The 23,828-nt window shown below is 41.9% G+C and overlaps 1 protein-coding gene across 1 annotated transcript in view; it reads left to right on the forward strand.

Moving 5' to 3' along the window:
- The window catches only part of LOC120546953 (protein eva-1 homolog A), a 78,637-nt gene that overhangs the window by 7,119 nt on the left and 47,690 nt on the right, over window positions 1-23,828 (forward strand). Inside the window, exons 2-4 of the mRNA XM_039782234.1 lie at window positions 14,831-15,054; window positions 18,334-18,457; window positions 20,460-20,612. Coding sequence (XP_039638168.1) covers window positions 14,831-15,054; window positions 18,334-18,457; window positions 20,460-20,612 — 501 coding nt within the window. The remainder of the gene's footprint in view (window positions 1-14,830; window positions 15,055-18,333; window positions 18,458-20,459; window positions 20,613-23,828) is intronic.

Raw genomic sequence — 23,828 nt, forward strand, 5'->3', positions numbered from 1 at the left:
TTTGGAAACACACCTGTGGAGGCAAGGTCTTGCATTTATTGGTGGGGGTAAGGGGATCATTGTACTTAAGAAATTCACATGAGGAACTATGTTCATTTTAACCACAGCAATCCTGGACCATAGCGATGCCGGCAGCGCAGACCAATTAGCTAGATCCCTTTGAACACTACTTAGTATAGATTCATAGTTGTCCTGGACAACTCGCTGTAGCGATGCGTGAATGGTGATGCCCAAATATGTAATTTTGCTTTGGGTTGGTATTGTGTCACTAATAACTGATGTCACCTGTCTGTTGTTCAACAGAAGAAGATTAGATTTATTCCAATACATTCTTTAGCCAGAGATTGAGCCAAATTCATTAAATATCTTAAGAATTTTTGGAACAGAGTCCTCAAGGTCAGATATGTACTGCAAAATATCATCTGCAAATAACGATATTGAGTTGTTATCGGATATAATCTGGACATTACATATTTTATTTTGCCTTATGGTCTGCGAGAGATCGCAAATAGCATGGGAGATAGCAGGCATCCTTGTCTAGAGCCCCGCGATGGGGAATGGCTGAATGCAGGCCATTGGTTGAGACTATGGCTGTGGGATTCGCATATAAAGTACGTACCAAGTCAATGAATTTGGTTCCCAAACCAAGCCTCTCCATTACTTGCCACAAGTAGTTCCACTCTAGGGGGTCAAAAGCCTTTTCCGAGTCCAGTTTACAAAACTGCTGTCGTTGTTGGAAGGTTTTTAGCTTCTTCAGGTAATGTTACTTATAAACCGTTTTGTAAAACGTTTGGGCTGCTGTGAAAGCAAACACCGTATCCAATACCAGCTGAAAATGTTGGCCTCAGAGAAAGTGAAAAGGAATTAAAACAGAGGTGTGTTTGTTTCTTGTATCATACGCTGCATAGTGAGTGACACTTAGTGCCCACACAGTCATTTATCCCCCGATAATATTACAGTACAAGGTGCCTCTTTTTTTTATCCTTTTTCTCCCCATGTGGGTTCATGTAGTGCTGATGAAGCAGGATGCTCTTAGTTCATTGTTGTCTAAAAAAAAAAAAAGAATAAGTCAAAGACTGGTCCAGAAGAAAAAGTCAGCAATTTAGCATTTTCTTTCTCCCATAGTCTGAATCAAATAAACTGCAGGTGTGAGGCAGCGTACTGTCTCAGAAATATACAACACTGTAATGCGGTGTTATTAGGGTGTTGACTGAGGGCTTACATTGGCTGTAAGAAATCACTATAATCTGAGTGAGAGTAGGTGTCACTTTTTTCAAACAGTGTCTGTGTCATACAGTACCTGATTCTGGGGTAAAACTCCCAAATTAAACCCAGACTGCATTGAAAATCACCTACGTAGGCTGTGTAGGAGTCTAACTTCCAGCTGTATAAGGCTGGATGTCTTAATCAAAGCTTATAATCAGCAGGAACCAGTCAGCCCTAAATATGATAATCATTATTTAGCATAGATTTCTGTCAATCCCTAAAACCACCCAAATGTATAGTAATAACTGTTATTGAGGAGAGAAGAGGAGGTTTAATTCCTAAAACATTTAACTGCAAAGATGTATACGAAGACATTGCAGGTGTGTGTTTGCACTTGCCCTCTCTTGCATGGGGGAGGTGTAAAAGAAGCCCCAAAGAAAACACAGTGAAACGTGTGAAGGAGATTCCTGAGTGACACCCCGGCGTTGTTGCACGCAGCTGCAGTTTAGCGAGCTATCACATCTTTGCCATCTCTGTTTAGGCATCAATTGTGTAGTTAATTAAAAATGCAGGCTCATTTGTCATATTTTGAACAGAGACTGTATTTTCCAGAGAGAGTGTTCACTTCATGAGCAAAAGAATCAGATAAGCAATCATACCTGCTGCTGCAAGCACAAAGGGCTGCACCAACCAGTGAAAGGATGAAACTGAGCTGTAGATAAACAGAAACAAGTGTTGAGAAAGAGACTGGTGGGTGTGTGCACTCGCAATTATCTCCTCATGTCCACCCCACTAATGTGCTGGCTGTTGAATTATGCTCTCAACGACACACTCACGAAACCAGCGCACACACCTTTTCTGCTCCTGCATCTCAGAGAATGTCAACCATGCTTTGATGCCCCTCCTCCTCCCCTCTCATCTTTTTTCAGTCTTTCTCTCTGTTTTCTGGGAGCTGATTTATGTTTGGTTTAGGAGTCAACATGTTCGCCTTGATCTGTCTTCCTTTTTATCCATTTTATTCTCCATCCTTCAATCCTCTCTTCCCGTATAACCTCATGCTTTCTTCAGTATGGGGAAAAAGAGCATTTTGAACACCGTCAGTCTTTATGGTTTGATTAAACCCCTAGAGGCAGAGAGCGAGAGGGACAGAGGGAGGTAGAGAGGTGGGGCACAGAAGGGCCAGTCTGAACAAGGAGGCATTGTGTAGCCCCCCAACTGTGTCGTACTGACAGTCTGCATTACAGCACGCTACAGCAGCCCGCTCCCCAAAGCACTGCTAATCTGTTGCTCACTGGCCCCTCTGGCTAGCTCAGGTAAGGGGGGAGGAAACCAGAGAGAGATTTTTCTCTTGTTTTTTCCATGATTCAGCCAAAGTGATTTCTACCAGGCAAACTTAGATGAAATTTTTTTCTATTTGCTGCATGGTGTCATTGTAAAACTTAGTCTGAGTCTTGTTAGAGCTAGAAAATAAGAATTTATATGACAGAATGAATTATTAGATTTATCTTGATAAATGTAATTATATGGCTCACTTCTAACATCTCTGTACAGTATAACTATTTCATGACCCTGGGCTGTTGGCTGATTGGTTGGTAGAACTTCTGGTGAGATGTTATTGGTGTTGCAACTATTGTCCGCTTATAGAGGTTTACTGTGAACTGTGCAACGCATTCTCATGAACGGGTCCGTATGATATCGTACGAAAATGTATGGCTACGAGCTCCATGATGCCGAGTTGCTAGTTGGTTAAGCAGCAGTTAGAAGATGTGTTTAGCCAAAAATGGGTGACTTTGAGCGTGTACAGAGCACCGCAAGCTGCTGCTCGTTTCGGTGGAGGTTACGGTTAAATTTAGTCTACAAAATATGAGCATTTTGCCACGAAGAAAGTTAAGATTAGGCACCAAAACAACTAGTTAAGATTAGGAAAAGATCGTGGTTTGGATTAAAACACTCCCAAGGAACACGCATTTACTGGGTGAAACTCTTTTGTTTTCCACGGGAAGCGAACTCCACTCCTTGTATTGAAAGTCCTGTGTGTTAAGGCCCACCCATCCTCCCCTACCACCTCCCTACGCGGCCAGCCGCGTTCTTATACAGCGGCCGTCAATGTGGTGCATACGGCATTAGAAAGGTGGAATGCTTACGAATTACAGTGCTTAACTTTTCGTAGCTTTTTGAACGAATGGTTCATGAGAACAGGCTGAGCTGTGATACTGGTACATTTTGGTCTGCGAGAGATTCATTCTTCTTCACAGCGGTGCTTTGAGCTAAATGCTAACATAGTCACAATGACATTAAGATGTTAATGTTTAGCAGGTACAATATTTACTGTTCAAAATTTAGTTCAGCACATTTGCAATTGCTAATTAGCACCAAACACAAAGCACAGCTGAAGTTGATGGGAATGCCATTGTCCTGCAGGTGTATTGGGATGGCTCAAAAGTCAGGGGATCACCAATGTCATCACAATTCATCCTCAGGGGAACATGAACGTCTGTACCAAATTTCATGGCAATCCATCCAGTAGTTTCTTTTTTGGTTGTCAGACTAGCAATGACATTATACACCAGGCTCTGTGAGGGCAAGTTTTCATAGTTTTTATAATGTGTAGATAATAATGTTTATAATTTATGTGTAGAAGCTGAGGTACAAATCGAGGCTGTACATTCAGCAGGCATAGGTTTTATCCAAGGAGACCCCAGTTACTTGGTAGCTATACAATAACAAACTCTCCAGGAAGCTCCAAATGAATAGAGCAACATACTGTAAGCATTCACATTTAGTCTGGTCATTCCTGCAGATCTGTCCAGGTTTGTTGTAAAGAGAAGGGGATCTCCCTGCTAAGTCCCATTGGACATGCTGCCGACAGCCTTTCACTCCCTCAGCTCCTCAGGAGTTGTTCTATTGCTTGTTTTCACAGAATTGCCCCCCGATAAGCTTGTTAATTCCCCAAAAAGCTCAGCCTCTTAGTGCCCACCCACTTCTCCCTTTAAAAAAAGAAGGAAATACCTCTCTTTTCTTCACAGCGCATGCTTGAACCTTGATAGAGGTATGCTGTCGTGCTGTTATTGCATTAGGACTTATTACAGATTTCTTTTTTTATGAAGGGGGTTTGTGGGCTTTTGACAAAAAGGGTGGAAAGTGATGGAGCTGTCCAGGGTTGTGGAAGTAAAAGTCCTGTTAATTTTCTGCATAAGTACTGTTAGATGACCTGTAGTTGTGGAGCGCTAAGGCTACACAAAAGGCAAAAGCTATTGTTTTAAAATATCTGGTTCTTTGATAACAAGTCAGAGGTAAATATGCATACATATAAAAATAGAAGTCCATTTTGGACGAATTCTGCAACTATGGTGCAATGTTTTGTTACCAATTGCAACAATGAAGCATTGTGAATTTTCTACCATTGTGATTGCACCTTAGTTGCTATATTTTTTTGTAATTTATCATAGATTTGTTAATTTATAAGTTTATTAAGAGGGTATAAGTTCTCCAGCAGAATCAGATTCTGATTCTTTGAGAGCTCCATCAGAGAGCAGAACCTTTTCTTCTAACTCTAACTGTATAGCTTGCTATATGTGGTCAGTTCCTTGATGTGTCTCTGACTGAACTGCACAATAGCAGAGAAAACGAGTGAAAGGAGATCATTCCCTTTTGACCTTTCTGTCACAAGCTCACTTCTCTAAGCCTTAGGCTACTACTGCCCCACCCAGCAATCACTTAAATCCAATCCGCTGTAGTGAGGACGACTGAAGAAAGATACATCTGTCGTTCACTTTGGGACAATAAAGCTCACACACTAATGCATCTGTCTGGTGTCTGCTGGACTGTGGCTTGTGATGGGGCAGTCTGGCTACCACCCAACTCTCTCAGGTCATAAAAGTGACCATTAAAATGACGGATTCCTCTTCATCTCTTGGTGTCTTTCTTTCTGTCACACACTTGCTCTGTGTGCCTCTGTGGGCGTCCGGACATTCGTCCAAAAATCAGCGAGGGTGTTCTCGGAACCTCTGTGCCCCTCACTCTTTAAACCCTCACCCCCACATCCCATTCCCATTAATGATAAGAAACGCAAATGCTCAGAGACTCAGAGTAAAAGCGTCCTTTTGCCAAGTGCCCTTTGTCCCCTAGGGGTTGTAAGGAGAGGCACGTGCTAACAGAGGTCATGGCAGGGCTTGGGTGAGACCACTGTTTGGTTTTTGGGGACTCCCTAGGGTAGACTTAGCGGCCATTTTCTAACCGTGACACCAACTCCGAGCCCGGCAGATGTTTTATACCCAGTCACCCTCCCCAGGATGAGCTTAGACATTTCCCATTATCTGTCAGACTCAGCTGACGCCCATATCCTGAAATATCAACTGTGGCCTTGTTGCGAATATGGCCCTATTAGCCTAAGCTTCTGTTGTGGTTTCATTTAAGCTGAAATGTTCAGTGTGTATCTGTTTCCTCGGCTATGTGTGGTTGTGAACAAGAGGAGCAAGTTGTGTTCATGTTCTCCTTCAGAGCATGAATTCCTCATCCCGCCTGATATGTGTCTGACTTAGCATGTGACATCCCTCCAGTTCTCTCTATTGAATTCCATCTTTTGTATTTTTTTGCCTGGCAGATAAAACCCCACCTTGTTGCTCAAATCAACTAAAGTGAACATCAAGCTATCATTTCATCTAATATAACTTTCACATACACGTGCACGCTAGAATTTGCTACCATCAATCATATCAATTATGAGTAATATGGATCATATAATAATTATGTTTTTATTGTACAGTTTTGCAACATTTATTGTTGAAAATTGTTAATTCTTTCATTTCAACGTTTAGCAGGATCAGTTTTGTGCAGCCCAGTGTCCTTTGGAATTATTGCCATATTGGATGATGTTGCACCTCACGATTTACGTCCAATGCCAACGCTAAGTGCTACACCTTGTTTCTTTATCTATTAGTTATATTGATATATGAATCCATTTTCCAGCATGACACCCTTGTTGCCTCCCCTACCTGTTCTTTTTAATTTGATATAATTGTCTTTTCTGTTGGTATATTGAAAATATATATATTATCATGTCATCCTTTTAAGACCCATTGGCCATATAACACACACAGCCCCTTATTTGCCTGCTGCTGTTGGATTCATACATCATGGTGTAAGCAAATAAATAAGCTGTGCTCAGGAAAGCTGGGGGCACGGGTGGGTGTGGAAGTTTGTTGATTATGTCCAGCAGCTTGTAGTTTGGGTGCCTTTGCAAGCCTCTGTGGGTTTATGTGTATATGCTTATGTGAGGGTGTGTTTGTGTGTGTAGGTGTTAGAAAGATAAGCCATCTCAGGGAGGAGGAAAGGACCGGGCAAGCAGAGTGTGTTTGTGTCTCCAGTTTTAATGTCTTCAGCTGCTCGGGCTCCGGTCTCTGTCTGTTGGGGGAGGAATGGGGATATGTTAGCAACTCTGCTATTTAAATTTGGGGGGACCGTTGCCTAATGATATTGATACACACCAATGAGGCAAGCCCATGTGGCGATTAAAAAAATATATATATTTGGATGTTAGCAGGCACTCAATTTTCAAGCCTCTGGATTCCAAACCACAGAATTTTAGTGAACCAAATCTAAACATGAATTAGTTTTGTTTTTTTCGTAGCTTCCCTTGCTGATGATAGACTGAAAAATAGGAGAATGAATGCAGGATCTTAATGCTGCATGCATCCGGATGGCCCATGTGTAAGCACATGGTTTGCCAGTGGCACATGTTGCCTAAAAAGTCAATGTTAACTCTATTGGATGAAAGAAAAAGAGGGATTTCCTGAGCAAGTCAATCTTGGTATAAGTGTGAGCTGAGCCCTCATATTTTCTCATTCATTCTGTTATCGATACATATTAACATATTGTCTGACAACACATATCACATGACCATTCGCATACACTGGGCATGCGCGTGCCAATCTAAAGAGGAAGCAGACTGTCTAATGTTACTCTCTCTGCGGTTGAAAATCATGGATGTATAAATTGAAAATACAGAAAATACTTTGGAGAAAGAACAACAATGGCAAAAATTAAGACCAGGGATTTTGTTTGGAGGTGGAAGTGTTACTGAAAGGTATGTTAGCCTACCTAATCGATAAGACTAACTGACCTGCATCGTCGGTTACAAAGGTCTCCGTTTCTGCCCGTCAAACTTAAAAGGGGTCAGCAGTGTTTCCAATGTTCCGCTTTAGGGGTTCGGAAACGCCGGAGTGGTGTGGATGCGAGGCCCAAACGTAGCGATGTACTCTTCCTCTTTCCTGTTGTTTTCCTTCATTTTGCCGCCACACTTTTCCCAATTTCATTAGCTGTTGTTTGATCAGTTAAGTGACGTCTGATAGCAAAGTGTGAAACACATGCTGGGTTTATATTCTGGGGAGAAGGGGAGGACACTCTGGAGCAGGTTTTGAAGTTGTGTTCAGTGTGAAGTCAAAGAGCAAAACCATTGCTGGGGTTAAATCCAGGGGACCAACCTCATGTGAGTAAGCCCCCTCAGCTGACACCTCCACCCATTCAGTAACTGTGTGTACAGGGTGTGTAAGTTAACATGTTCTGTAGGTATTCTAGGAATCCTTCACCTCACTTACTTCAACAGCCATCACGTGCCACCCATTAATGCTGTCAATACAACCCGCTTCTCTCACACACTCTTCCACTTGTACTGCAGATCACGCTACCATTGAGTAAAAATCATAAAATAACCAGTCAACTACTATATAGACATGATAGTTTGCTAAAACGTTGCTTTTCACAGTATCTTGAACAGTTTCTTCTACATATTATCAAGAATCTTTATTCAAACTATGTGTAGGTATTTACAATTTACAGTAGGATTAAAGCCCCCAACATGGTTTCAAATATTAAAGTGGCTGTGATCAATACTTGTATTAAAGGTCCCATGACATGGTGCTCTTTGGATGCTTTTCTATAGATCTTAGTGGTCCCCTAATACTGTATCTGAAGTCTCTTTCCCGAAATTCAGCCTTGGTGCAGAATTACAGCCACTTGAGCCAGTCCCACAATGAGCTTTCCTTAGGACGTGCCATTTCTGTGTCTGTAGCTATTGAGGAGGAGAGAGGGGGGGGCAAGGTGGAGGGTGGGGGTGTGGCCTTGACCAACTGGCACTTTGCTCGTTTGAAAGCCAGGATGTCTCTCTCTCTCATGGGTGGGCCAAATTCTCTGGGAGGGCAAAGCAGAGAAAGGGGAGGTAACCTTGCTCCTTATGACCTCATAAGGAGGAGATTCCAGATCGGCCCATCTGAGCTTTCATTTTCTCAGAGGCAGAGCAGGATACCCAGGGCTCGGTTTACACCTATCGCCATTTCTAGCCACTGGTGGACCATAAGCAGGCTGGGGGAATGCATATTAATGTTAAAAAACACGCATAAAGTGAAATTTTCATGCCATGGGACCTTTAACAACAGATCAAATGACTATGTGTAATGTAGCAGTAGTCGCTCATAATGATGAACCTGCAGAGAATTATCACCCAACAGTCAAACTTCCCACAAAGCCTTTTATCATCTTTCAGCTCATTGTTGTGGTTGTACGGCCCATATCTGCTAAAATTTAATTGATTTGGTTCACTCCTACCGCTCTTATCAACCTCATTTTCGATCGGCAGTAACCCAACAAGTTGCTAACTATCATCGCATTTTGATTCAAGTGTTGCACTTACGTAAAATCACCTTTGTGCCCAAGTAGGAAACCATCCCACATAGTAAGAAGCTGCGTACACTGGACTTCACTTTTTCTTTTCGTGTAGGTTGTAAATGTTATTGTATAATACATGTTTACTTTTTTATCCAAACAATATGATTGTATTTATAATGTGTATTATTTGCTAGTGTCTGGGCCCCTTTAGACAAGCTTTAAATAGCTTGCCAGGGTGTCCCATTTCACATATCTGCATTATGCTTATGATTGTACTTGTCTTTTAACTTGTGTGAATAAATTGAACCTTAACCTTAACTGTAGTTTTGCTGATGTGTGCTAAGCTAACGGAATGATAGAGCCTCAAATTTTCAGATCACAACAATCCATTGAATATTTGCTCTGAACAAAAATGGCAAGCTGCTGCATGTTTGTTCAAATTCATGCACAAAATCTTAGATGGTTTCACTCGATGCTTACTGTATCACTTAAAAGAATTTTTTGAATGAGCTACCTATTATTTACAGTACTTGAGTCATTTAAAAAGTAATTAAATGTAACTGCTACGGTTTTAGCAAAAATATCTCTGTGCTCTTTTTCTGCCCCATAGTGCGATTAGCAGAAAAGTAGGCTAATCCAAAACGTGACTATAGCAGCAAGACTAATGTATTGTAAGCAGAGGAATGCAATGTATTTTAGGAATGCATTCTTTTTAGATCCAAATCTGACTGGCTTAGCAGTGAGGACTGGCATCTTTACAGAAGCAGTTGCTTGTAGCTTTCCTTTATCATCATGTCTATTGTATAGCGGTGTGTCACTTGTGTGTATGTATGTATGTACTGTATGTACAGTATGTATGTATGTATGTATGTACTGTATGTACAGTATGTATGTATGTATGTATGTATGTACGTACGTATGTATGTATGTATGTATGTACTGTACGTGTTATTTGTTTCTGTATTTATTGTTTGTTTATTTTATATTATTGTTTTTATGAATGCACCTTCAACCAAGACAAATTCCTAGTAAGTGCTACTTGCCTGGAAATAAATCTCTTTCTGATTCTGATTTGTGTCCATGTGAACTTTTTCCACTTTTCTTCTGATGTTTGAGGTCTCATTTAATGTCGGCACACATAATCAACCTGTCTCATTCAGCTATCATGTATTCGGCTAAAGTTAAGGTCTGAAGGGGTGAATGCAGAGTTTTGACCACATATGATTTAGAACCAGTGGTTGCTTTATCTAAAGGCCATGCCGCGCCCCGCTCCAGGCCGTTGTGCCGCCTCTGTGGTCTGCGGAGGAAAAGTAATTACTACAGGGCCTAAAGCCACCAGCTCTGGCCTTAGGACCTCTGCTGCCACATCCTGTAAGCAGTTCTAAAAGATCTCAGGACCAGTATGCTTTCTTTCTCCCTCTCTCGTCCAATTAAAACCACCGCCCTCTCAACGTCTTTGTGTTGATTTAAATCAGCACATGGTTATTTAGCAGGTGTCTCTTCAGATTCAGCATGTCTTTATCAACCACTTTCCTTCTCCCGTCACTCATGTTCTTCTCTACTTTTTAACATCTTCGTCATCTCCCCCAGCCTCTTCTAGTGTTCGAGTGTTGCCAGAGCTCGGCCAGCGTCTTTGAGGGAAACCTCCGCTCTTCAGTAATCACCACTTAAAGGGAATTCCTTCTCCAGCAGCAGGCCTGCAGCTCTGCATCTTTGAACATTTGATGGTTTGATGGCTATAATTTGCCTAAAATAACACCCATAAAGTCATGAAGCTGTAAATGCCTAAATACCTAATGTATGAAGATGAAACACGATACAGCCTTTGATTTTGTAGCTTTCAAGAATGCCGTGGTTACTTTCTATGGAATGTGTTTTGAGGTGTTGTTACAGATATATCTTTATTATACATATGCAATCTATTTAAAGCACTTGCAGTTGCAACTCTTATTCATGCAGGCTGTTGATTGATCTCTAAAATACAATGTAAACAGGCACTTTTGAGCCATAAAGCTAAGCTATAATCGTCTAATAATAGTCTAGTAATGTTGCGGAATATTATACTTTCTTGGCCAATGCAAGAGGCTTTATGAACATTACTTCACAAGCAACATAAAAGTGAGTAATAAGCAGCATTAAGCCTGTGCTATTATAACACGTCAGTAATACTTCATGCTGCTGTGCATTGTTCATTTTCCAGGCTCGGCCAATAGGAGGAGGCGGCATCTTTCAAAAGCAGGGGAAAGCCCTGAGCATGAGTAACAGGCAGTGTCTCCACCTGAACTGCCTCTGGAGTCAGAAAGCCCTCCCTCCTCTCTTCTATCTTAGCCTCCCTCCTGCCCTCAGTTTGTGTATGCAATACCTGTCATACTCATTCTTAGCAGACACTGAACACCTCCGTTTGGTGGAGCTTGAGGAGAGTTAGTTAGAGTGACCTGCACCAGGTTGTGACTAATCACTGATTCCCAGGGAGGAAAGCCTACTCCGACAGGCCTCTTTCTGTATTGTGTTGACACAACACAGCAGCTGTCACTAATCTCCATCATACCTGACCCCCCTCCATCGCTGGGTCACACTTTAGGGTCTTCACATGACCACAAATGAGGAGCTAACAATCACAAGGCCCTCTAATTTCTAGCTTTACAATTGGCTGAAAGACTGCAGCTGAAACATGGACACTCTTGCCTACTGACAGGTTAAGTCGCATCACATGACAGGATCCCATCTGTATCGGGCGATAGATACAAAAGGCAGGTGCCGTTGTCTATGTTTATAAAAAAAAAATCCCTATGCGGCTTGTGCAGAGATTAAATGGACCTTGCACACCTTTCAGTCCAGTCCACGACAAGAGCGACCTGTTTGTACACGAACAGTATTGCGACCGCAACCTCCTGTCTTTTAATGGCCGAATAAACAAAACAGCAGACATAATAGTGTGGTGCTTTTGTCAAGGGAAAGGGCAGAGAGCTAGTTAAGGAAGGAGTCTGCCCCCACATGAAAAGGAACAGGGAGGAGGAGAGACGCCTGGGTGTTCCTCCAGCATTGTTCAGCCTTCTGCCTCTGAGGGACACCTGTCATTGGCTGGGCGGTTTACACAGGTGCCTTAACCCCCGCCTGATTTGTTGGCCTTGAAAGGAGGCTTCAGTCAACAGGTACCGTGAAGGGAACAATAGTGACGATCCTGGAGAAGAGAGGGATACAGAGAGAGTGGGAGGAGGGTGGGATGGTGGAAAAAAGAGAAATGGATTCTTTAGAAAGCACCTGAGGGATTGTGTGAGATAATCTGTTTTCCTCCAGCCGTCCCAGTCCCACTGTGTAGGGTGGAGGAAGGCGTATCTGTGCGTTTGTGGTGCTCAACGATCTCTCTCTCTCTCTCTCTCTCTCTCTCTCTCTCTCTCTCGCGCTCTCCCTCTCCAAGAAACTCCTCCAAGTGGCCCGTGCAAATTCAATCACCCATCTTCAGCCATCTCTGTTCACCCTCTTCATAACCTTGGCTGTTTCCATGGTTACAGCTCTGTACCCGTGGCTCGGTTAGCTGGAAGGCTGCGCAAACTCGTGGTCTCTCATGGCACAGGCACTTTGCCAAGAACCAGCCTTAATAATGTGATACTGTTACCACAGCACACCACACACCCTGGCTTTGAGAGCCAAGCGACAAGGCTTGTTCCTACCACGTTGTTTGTGTTTACGTTTTCTATGCGTGTGTTTGTGTGTGTGTGTGTGTGTGTGTGTGTGTGTGTGTGTGTGGTCTCGCTGCCAGGGGGAATGCCAAGTTCCCTCTCACCCTGTGTGGAATGTGGCAAGCGAAGCAGACCTGTGTGTTGAGGAGCAGATCAATGTGGGAGGGGAAGAAACTAGTTAAGCCCAAGCAATTGAGAGAAAGAATCAAAATTTCAATAGTGACGACATAAGAGTGCAATTTCTAAAACGGACAGCCTTAAAATTAAAGTGTTCCTATTTTTATAGTAAATTGGGTCATACTCCCATTAAGTCATACAAACAGAACATGTTTAATCATTCAAATCTAATCATCAACATGCTCATATAGCATTAATTATTTTGATTTTATGCCGTATGACGACTTAGTTTGGATTCGAGCTGTAATGTAAAGATAGCTGCTGTTTCTAGTTGACATCCTTAAAATTTGGTATGCGGCATGCAAATAATTTCTAAATAAACTGAAAAATAGGATTGCATGTGCACCTGTTCTCCGTTTTCACAACCCAGCCACAGGTGGAAACCTGTTACTGTGAGCAATGGTGGTTTAATAACCATCTCTATTTAAAGAGGCTGACCTTTCAAAGCCTGAGAATGTCTCTTGTTTCCTTTACTTCTTTTAACTGTGGCCATGGTGATAAGGGGACAATGTGTGTTTTGTGTTTATACATGTGTGTATGTGCATGTGTGCTAACGTGTGTGTTGGAGAACGCTGTTATTTCCTCGTCCCTACCAAACACTGACCAAATTCAGGTAATTGAATCACAGTTTGTCCACTTAGTGTGTGAGTGTGTGTGTGTGTGTGTGTGTGTGTGTGTGTGTGTATGTGTCTGTGTGTGTGTTGACTTCCCTGTAAATGTGTTTGCAGAGCACTTAGCAGGAAGCTTGCGCTCGCTTTGGAAGTTGTTTTCAGTTGTTGAAAGAGTAAAAATAGTTGCATTTTTTAAAATAAATAACTTCATGAAATTGTCTCCGTATGATTTCAATTTAAATATGATAACCAAGGTGAATTTGGAAACAGAGAAATTTGACTGCAAAGAATCTGAGACTTAAAGCAAAGTGTTTGTTCCTCCTTAAATGGTCCAGATAAGTTCAGAAAGACATTATATGACAGTGGCTGTGGGATCAGCCCGCTCCTTTATCTGTGTTTTTCCTTCTCACAGGCTGGAATGTTAATGGTGGCTTTGTGATGGGTTCAGTTCTCCTGTGTGACTGACAGGCTGACTGGCAGCTCTCAAAGCCTCTTAATGGGAAAAGAGTTAGCCGAAAAACGTCAGTGTTTTAAAAACAATTAGAGCTTTTATTTGGTATGAAGCAGCCTCCAAGGCTTAATGACAGTTCACGCGGTGCTTGTTCCATTAAATGGTTTATGTAATGTTTCTCGTTACAGGCTTGATACCATCTGGTTGTGTGGTGCAAGTAAACATGGTTACTGGCAAGCAAAATACATGCTAATTGAGCCTGAAGAGTGGCACATAACAGATATAAAAACAAACCCAAAAAAACAGAGATGTCTCTCAATGTAGGTGTACCTGAACATGGAACAATTTATCACATTGCCAGAACCACGTTGAATTGTTTTTTGCTTTATAAGCTATGAATCACATTTTGCAGAGCTTATAGTGCCTCAAAATGCTCTCAGAACTCTGTTGCATGTGGAAAAAGTCCAGTAAGTACTGTAGGTACTCATGTATGCACTGTATCCTTGTAGGTAAAAGTGTAATAATGTCAGGCTTTAAAATCATCCTTGTCAGTTATTTTTTAATATCAAACAGATAAGGGTATGTTTTACAGCCATGACTGGAGGGCTGACGCTAACAGCTAAATAAGCAAAAGTTTTAGCCTCTCTGTGTTATTGTGGTATTCTAGGCCTGGAGGCGTCTTTTAGATGTAAGCTGTGATCTGCCAGGGCTTGCTGATATGCAGCACTACAAAATGTCTGTGGAAACACTCCATTATTGAACAAAAAAGATCCCAGGAGACTGTAGCCTTCTGCAAACCATCTCTGCATATGATGGTAAAATGAAATGAGAGATTAGTTAGCTTTATTCTGCTTAGTAAGCATTTTCCTCTTCATTGGTTCCAGTGCAGTGACATTCAGTTATACAGCCTAAGGATGCACATACTGTATATTGCAAGTTATGCTATAGGGCTACAATATCAAGACCCCTTTAATGTTATGTGCGTGAAGTGATGGTCGGAGTGTCTGAGGTAACCGCTGCTTTGGCATTTTGCTGTCTCATAGGCTACCTGTCCAAAGTGTTGAGGAACTATACCGAGCAGGCCTGTGACGGAGACTTCCTGTCTGCTCGCTGCCCGCCCCGCACCACCATCACCGTCCAATCAGCTTTCTACGGGAGGAGAGGCGCCTCTGACCCCCAACAGTGCCCTCAGACCTACCAGGCACTCCTAAGTTCTTATAACGCTCGGGAGGATGACCGATACTGTTCTGTGTCCACCGCACTACAGGTAAATAACTTAGTTCACACATTCCTGGTTTGTTTTTATATCCCAAAAAATTACCATGTTGTTTTGGTTACTTTTCTTCAATTTGCAAATAACTAGTAGCCTAAATTAAGTCTATACAGATCTCTACATTCGTCCCTAGTGTCGCCCATGTGTCATAAACCTGGATCTTATCGCTTTTTTGGCTTTCCTCCATCAGTTAGTCAACCCTTCACACATATACACTCCCTAACTTATGGGCTGCGGATCCTCCTGGGAGAAAGTGTCCTCTAAAATGGTCAAATTGGCCAAGGGTTCTATTGGAGGACCACTGATTATGTAATGCTTTGTGAGGACGTTTTCCGGCAAATTACACCCTCTAAAGAGGAAGCATGCTTGTTCCCATGACACAAAACGATTTCATGGGGTCTTTGCCCTAGCATCCTCTCCTAATTTGGGATGCGACTGAACTAGAAACTCCGCTTTGCAGCATCAATACAAACACACACAAACACATCCTGCTTTCATGCGGTTGTTTGGTTTATTCTTAGTCCCCCTGCCTTCTAGCCTCGAACACTCACCGTTTCCATAATAGACAGGACAGCCATGAATGCACAGACACAGAGAGTGCATTGTGCTAAAGTGAGAGAATGACTGACTGCTGCGCCACCCACATTAGTACTACTCTGAAGAATCTCTTTGTACCACCTGTTCATGACCTCTGGTTTGTTGGTAATACATGAATGTCTCCATATAAAAGGCTTATTTCAAGGGTATCCCGATCTAATGATTATTTTCACTATCTGTTAATCTAAAGATTCTTTTTTTATTGTTTAATCTATGAAATGTCCATAAATAATAGTTATACCAGTTCCTGGAGCACATATGGCATTTGAAGAATGTTTTTTTTTCTTGTGTGTGTGTGTGTGTGTGTGTGTGTGTGTGTGTGTGTGTGTGTGTGTGTGTGTGTGTGTGTGTGTGTGTGTGTGTGTGTGTGTGTGTGTGTGTGTGTGTGTGTGTGTGATTAACAATGATTTAAAAGAGGTACAAAACAGCAAATCTTTAGCTGCAACTTGACAATATTTGGCTTTTTTTTTGCTTGACTTCAATGATTAATTGATAAAAAAGCTGGTTGCAGATTGATTTTCTGGAAATCAGGTAATTAGTTAAGTGACTAATTGTTTCATAAATCCAAGTAATCCTCCCATTTAAAATCTGGTAGCAGCATTCAGCATAGTGGTATTTTTAATACATTCTCAATGTGGAATTTGAAGGTTGTCTCTTTTCCATCATACTACAAGCATTTTGGTTATTTAATGATATGTGATACAGAGATCCATGTATTCCTATTAAGACAATTACAAAGTCAGCCTATTATCACCTTAAAGTGATGGTTCGGAGTAATTCACCCTAGGGTCCTTTGCACCATGACCTCGAGCCAAACACCCCCCCAGAAGCTTTTTTCACCTGGGTCGAACATTGGGAGCGTTAGCGTAGAGTAGCGTTATCAGCTGAATAGCTTAGCGCAGGGGCTAACGGACCCACGTTTGTATCTCGTAAATTACCCCACTAATAATGCCGGAAATGATACCAAACGTCTAGTACAGTAGTACAAATAGGTTATGCTCTCATAAAACGATGGATTGGAAAGTTTGTAAGTACACCAGAAGTTTATGTAAATAACACTTGCCTGCTGGCTTCTGCTCTCTGCTGTTGTTGCTGCTGCAGTAAGACGAGTTCTTAGGGCCGTCTACAAATTACAACACCGAAAAGAGATGCAACAAAAATATTTATTAATTTAACTTTTTTTTTTTAAGTAAGTGCTGTAGTATAACTAGCAGGAGACAAGTAATAATTGAGGTAAGTTTGGAGACATTACCTTATTTAATCATTGAATTAATAAATATTTTTGTTGTAACTCTTTTCGGTGTAGTAATTTGTAGACGGCCCTAAGCACTCGTCTAACTGCAGGTAGCAGCAGCAGCAACAACAGAGAGCTGAGGAGAGCAGGCAAGTGTTCATAAACTTCTGGTGTACTTACAAACTTTCCAATCCATCGTTTTATGAGAGCATAACCTATTTGTACTACTTGTAGACGTTTGGTATCATTTCGGGCATTATTAGTGGGGTAACTTACAAGATACAAACGTGGGTCCATTAGCCCCTACGCTAAGCTATTCAGCTGATAACGCTACTCTAGCTAACTCTCCCAATGTTCGAACCAGGTGAAAAAAGCTTCTGGGGGTGTTTTTGGCTCGAGGTCATGGTGCAAAGGACCCTAGGGTGAATTACTCCGAACCATCACTTTAAGAATATATCAAGGGTTAAAGGACTTATGTCTCAGCAGGATTTGGAAAAGCTTGTCCATGCTTTTGTCTTCAGTAACAGACTTGACTATTGTAACAGTGTCTTTACAGGTCTCCCTAAAAACTCAATCAGTTAGCTGCAGCTGATTCAGAACGCTGCTGCTCGAGTCCTCACTAAGACCAAGAAAGTGGATCACATCACCCCAGTTCTGAAGTCTTTACACTGGCTTCCTGTCCCTCAAAGAATTGATTTCAAAAATATTTTTGCTGGTTTATAAATCACAACCAAAATGGTTTAGGGCCAAAATACATTTCTGATCTGCTGCTACACTATGAACCACCCAGACCTCTCAGGTCATCTGGGACAGGTCTGCTTTCTGTGCCCAGAGTCAGAACTAAACGTTCAGTTTTTATGCTCCACATGAAAAATGTAATTGTTTTTAACTGTACAAATGAGCTGAAATTAGAGCCTTACCTTGCCTTATACATTTTAACTTAAACTATTATGCTGGCTTTATTCTATATTTTTTTTATTGTCATAAACTCCTATGAAAAGGACCTGCATATGTATATGGTGTGTATTAGGGGGATGTACACAGATATCCCTTAGTTCTCCCTCTGCATTCCAGGATCTAGTGTAGCAAATTCTTCTCTTTTTATGTTCAATTCGGGGAAGGCTCGGAACAGAATCCATTGAGTCATTCCTCCAGCGAGTGGGATTTCAGTATGGGACAAGGTATTGTGTTGGAATGTGCTCACCTGGGTTACAGCCGGCTAAAGATGATGAAACTAGAGAAGCAAAAGGAAGCCAGGAAATGAGTGGAGTGGAGCTTTCTCTTTACCTGCTCCTCTCCTCCATATTCCAATGGCCATAAGCAGCGTGTTTGAAGTGGTTTTATGTTTGCCTGCTGCTGATCTCACCATCGTTGGCTTATTGTTCTCCCTCTAAACCTGTCTTTGGTCTTCCCCCGCTCTCTGTCACTCTTTCCTTCTTTAGAAAATGCTGGACGAGTGCCAAGACAGAAGGAGCTGTCAAGTCCTTGTCAACAGCCGTGTGTTTGGGACGGACCAGTGTCCTGGCAGCAGTAAATACCTCATTGTCTGGTACAAATGCAGACCTAGTAAGTCCCTCATCGCCTCGTATCTTGACAGTGTTTTTTTTTCTCTTTTCTCACACACCACATCTAGTCAAAAATAAACCAGGGCTGGCATCACATTATTTGCACTTGACACAAACGGAATGACAACATTAACAGTCAAAGAAAATCCATGTCCACATTCTGGTTTAATTGTGTACAATTTACTTTTTAGAGAGCATTGTTTAAATGATCAACCCTAGGTCTAGTATATATTAATAATAGAGCTAAAAGAATGCTTTGTAGCGTTCATCTTATTTTTTTTTTATAAAAAAAGGCATTTTGGCCTTTAATTAATGAGAGAGAGAGAGAGAGAGAGAGAGAGAGAGAGAGATAGAAAAAGAGAGAGAGAGGTCATACAGCAAAGGACCGCAGTTCAGAATCAAATCCTAGGCCTCTGCGGTAAGGACTGAGCCTTGGTACATGGGGCGCATGCTCTACCAGGTGAGCTACCAGGGCGTACATCCTCCTTTTAACCAATGACCATCACATGAACGGTCTGTTTCCTCTGATATTGTTCATTTCCATCTAATGTACAGTGTATGTAGCGTGTAGCTGCAGGGATTTTTTAAACTGAAACGTAGCTTTTAAGTTTACAAAAACAGAGCAATTGTAGATTTTTACAGGACATCATGCGCATCATCTCGGATCTCGGCAGACCTCCGCTGCTTCGCTCCTCCTTACACTGGCACCATGAAGGGAAATCAAACGCCATTTATCTAAATACACTGCCCACACAAAGATGACATAGAGCTGGATTCAAATTGGCAAAGTATACCTTTAAGTTTCACAGTATCTGTGTGAGTCTGCCATCCTGCTTAATTTAAAACCAGAAAAAATGCCTCTCTTTTTTTCCCCTCTCCTTCCCTCTCTCTGTGAGCCAGGAAGCTAAGAGTATCACTCCAGAGGTGAGCCACAACAGTTCAGTAATCCCACCTAGATTCTAGTCTCCATTCATGGCTCAGTGCTGTGCTGAGCCGAGCTGCACTGAGCTGTGCAGCAGTTCACACTAGAGTGACCAGAAGTGGGCATTAATCCACTGATCCCCTTTTTTCTCCATCGGACCCCGGGGCCAATCAACAGCTCTTTGTTCACTGTCACTTAACCAGTGACTTCTCAGGGGAAGAGAGAAAGGCTGCATGTTGTGGTAGTGAGGTGTAACGGGCAGGTGTCACTGCCTCTGAAAGCAGAGGTGGATGGAGGATAGAGGAAGTGAAGGAGAAAGGAAGGGAGTGAGAGTGAACAAGAGTGAATCCGTCACCAAGAGATATAACAAACCACGTCCTGTCCCTTTTCTCTGCGTTCTTCCTCTCTCTTCTTTCTGCATTCCTGTTCCACTCCCCACATGGACATACAAGCGGCTGCTGTTGTGTTTTTATTTGCTGGCCAGTGGAGCTGCTCTGGCTGTCACAGGTCACTGTGGCTGGATGTGTGTGAGGAATGCCTCAGCATGGCTCTACATGTCCACTAAGAGCAACTCTACCTCTGTTTCTGCCTGTTGACACAGAATGAAGCCTTTTGTCTGTCCTATGTTTTCTGTGCTTACTAAAAGCTGCTCTACAGATGTTTGGTTAAATAAAGATCGAAAAGATGGATGGAATAGAATAATAGAAGAAAAAAATGTAATTAAGTAATGATAACCAACAGATAACTTAGTGTCGACAAGACAAGACATGAAGTTAACTGAATGATTGCGATATTCTAATTTTTTTTGTGTTTTAGAGATCAAATCGCATAGAAAGCTAATATTTTATTCATACATGTAAATGGAATATTCAAAAATTCAGCTTTATTCTATTCTATGTTTGGTGTTAGTTATTCCAGATTTATGAGCCCTCAAATCACAACCTATTTCATTAATTCAAACAATAAGTTACTTTGTTTGTTTTGTTTAAAGTTAAAACAATACCTTTGGGAAGAAACTTGTCTTTTGGTTTTGCTTTTTTATTATTTGTAACACATCTGTATCCTCTGTCTCCCTCTCCAGACGAGTACAAGAGTAAGGTGGTCTGTGAGGAAGAAAGGATGAGGCTGAGCTGCAAACGGGGTATGCAGATCGCTGTTTACTCCGCCATGTTTGGTCGAACTCAACAGGGCACCCTGGAGTGTCCCCTGCACCACAGACGGGCCCCGTCTGTAGGTGAGGCCCCTTCTCATGCTTACACTGTGGGTAGCAAGATAGTTTAGTGCCAAAGGACGCAGGAGCTGGATGCATGTAGCTAACTGAAGAAGCTAAGTGCAGAATTAACGTTAGCTTGCTAGATTAAGAAGCTATAAAGATTAAAAGAGGTCGTGTAAAATATGGTCGACATATCTGACCTGACATTTGATCAAAATGGTGTTAAGTGGGAGGGTTTTAAATTATTACATTTGACAAAAATAATACACACATACCTCTAATGATGGCCATATGCCAATAGCGTCAGGCTAAATGAATAAATAGCTGTGAGGTTAGCATTATCGGATTTCCCACTCATTCGATACTGCAAAAATACTACTAACCCTGAAAGACATATTTTTCCATGTATGTTACATATAAATAAAACAAGTCAAGTTTAACATATCACTCAGGCTTCTAAAACTTTCATTTTTGGCAGTTATGATATGGCTTTTGATGCTACAGTGACATCCTGTTTGCATAGTTGATTGCTGGTTTGATTGTATGGCGCACAAATGTTTCCAAGCAAAAGTTATACACATTACTAAAGTCTTTACTAGCAAAATAATATCTTAAGTTTGATTGGTGCAACTTGATTTAGTAAATCCTTAGTTTGCTAGTAGGTAGCTAGTAGTCTCGCTTTGCCAGATCCTCCTCCAAAGCGCGCTGAAGGAGGGTCTGGCTACTCCACATAGCATTCGGGGATGGGAGGAAAGCGTGCTCTGGTTTAATGGCATTTCTTTAAACCAATCAGACTCGCCATGGGCGGCTCTAAGCTCCACACAGAGCCGCTGCAAAATAGTTGTGCGAGAGAAAACTCAGATTGGACAGATAGTCTAGCTACATGTCTCAATTTACAATGCAGAGATCTGAGGAGCAGTCAACAATAGTCCTCATTAATCCACCAAATTTAAAATTCCAACACAAAGAAAGCGGATGGAAATGGAAAATACATACATCTGGCGGAATTTCCTGCAGCACCGGAGCAATCCCGGAAGTGGAACGTCAAGGATATAGACTAGGTAGCTAGTAGTTACTATGCAAACTTACTAGATACTAAGTAGTAGACCAAGCTCACTTAGCTTAACTACTAGCTAGATTTTACTAAGGATTTAGTAAGGACTTAAACACACAAACTAAGTAATGGATTAATGAATAGCCAGTGCAGCCCGATACTGGTTCCTGGTGCTACAAGATACTGTATTCCTTTCAGGTCACAGGGTGCTGTTTTGTAGTGACCTTGCCTTAAGAGCGTGGACAAGGGGTGATAATCATATTAACATCAGTACTGTTTGACATTTATATCATTTGTTCTATTCATTGTATCAGTTTGGGGTGAGTGCGAGGTCAGGAGAGGAATGAGATTTCTTACATGAAGACACAAGCTGGGAATGCAAATAGAGTCTGCTTGCGTTTGCATGATAAATTAAAATGAGTCTCCTTGTCCTGCTAATGTTCTTATACATATTAATGATTTGGGAGAGTGGAACTTCAGGTCACTCTGGGCTTTGATTTGTTTCTTTTTGCCAAGATTTGTCTGAGCAAAAGCATACCAGGTGGAATTATACATCCAGCAGACGGGGAAAATGAAAAAAAAGTATTGATGAGTTTTACGCGTCAGGACTCGAGCACCCCTGAACCACAAAGAGAACTACCAATGCTCCCAGGCTTATAACTCCTGTTAAATCTCCCTATTCATTTTCTTTGACTTGGGTGATATTGCCTTAAGATGCTGTTGTGGTTTGGTAGATTGTATCATTTCCTTTATAGCTCATTTGCCCCAGAGGCTCTAGAGCAAACACTGACCTGCCACACCCATCCGCGATTACTCATAGATAATTCAACTTTAAGAAACATATCACCATTTAGCATTTCTCTATCTTGTTATTATGAAAGCATGCTTAGATATATAAAACCACCATTCAAGCTCAGGTAAACACACACACACACACACACACACACACACACACACACACACACACACACACACACACACACACACTCACACGCATTGCCAGGGGAATTGGGGTGGAATGTAGATCAGGTGTCCAAGCACAGAGTTTGGCCAGTAGAAAAGGGACTGTATTGAGTTCCCTCATAGTATATAGGTGTGTGTATGTGCATGTGTGAGTGCATGGGATATCCAGATGTACCCTCACCCTTGTTTAGGGGAATGTTAATTACTCTAAGCTTGGATCCATGACAAGTATTAGTATAACCATAGCTACCGTGGTGGCCCTGGCCTCTTTGCTCGGCAGCTCATTTATTTCGCTTTAGCCTGAGCTGCCTGTGTTTTGTTAATGTATAGAAGAACATGTACACTGATGTTTGCGCTTGTAAATAAGTAGCCAGAGCAGGTGTAGGTTAACTGCTGTGTGTGTGCGCGTGTGTGTGCATGTGCGTGCGTGCCTGCGTGGACTAGAAACAGACTGTATAAAGTTGTGAAGGAAGGCTAAATATCATTTGTCTTGATTCACAATTCTAACAATGAATTACAAACATGCTCTGAAGAGTGTGTGTTTGTGTGTGTATGACAGAGGTGACAGGATGGGGTCGAAAGGCTGACACACGCGTCAGTCACTGGGTAATCAGAGACAGATAAAAAGAATGGCATTGTGTCTGTGTGTGTGTGTGTTATTGTATACTGTATGAGCCAGTCCTCCGCCACATGCAGGTGGACCAGGAATGTGCGACAGGTAGGTGAGACAGGGGCTGGACCTGATATCTGGTTTCAGACTCAGGATTAAATACAGTAGCTGAGTTTTCCCAGCATTGATGGAAAATGGACTCTACTGTTACAGTTGTACAAAAGCTCGATTAGAGCAGAGGAGGAGTTGTGTTTACTGTCAAATCTCATGTTAACCTTGTGTGCGTTTACATGAACTGTACAGTCAGATGTACACAAACGCATTGTTGTTCCTGTGCATTTTTCTATCACATTGTATTACATGTACACACATGCGTATACACACACTCACAACAACCCACAAACCCCTCCTCAGGCTGTTCCAGACAGTCTAGCGGTGCCCTGGCAGGATTTCCCCTGTCAGCTCTGTCTTTGATGTGGCTCCCATGTCACCAGGAGGAGGAAGTGAGGGTGTCTTGAGTGACAGCTCAGACACACACAATTTAAAATGCTTTTCTCACCTCTTTTTGTCTCACATGTGTGTGTGTGTGTGTGTGTTTGTGGCTCTGCAT

Source organism: Perca fluviatilis, chromosome 18, assembly GCF_010015445.1.
Source record: "Perca fluviatilis chromosome 18, GENO_Pfluv_1.0, whole genome shotgun sequence".
In the NCBI taxonomy this organism is placed as follows: Eukaryota; Metazoa; Chordata; class Actinopteri; order Perciformes; family Percidae; genus Perca; species Perca fluviatilis.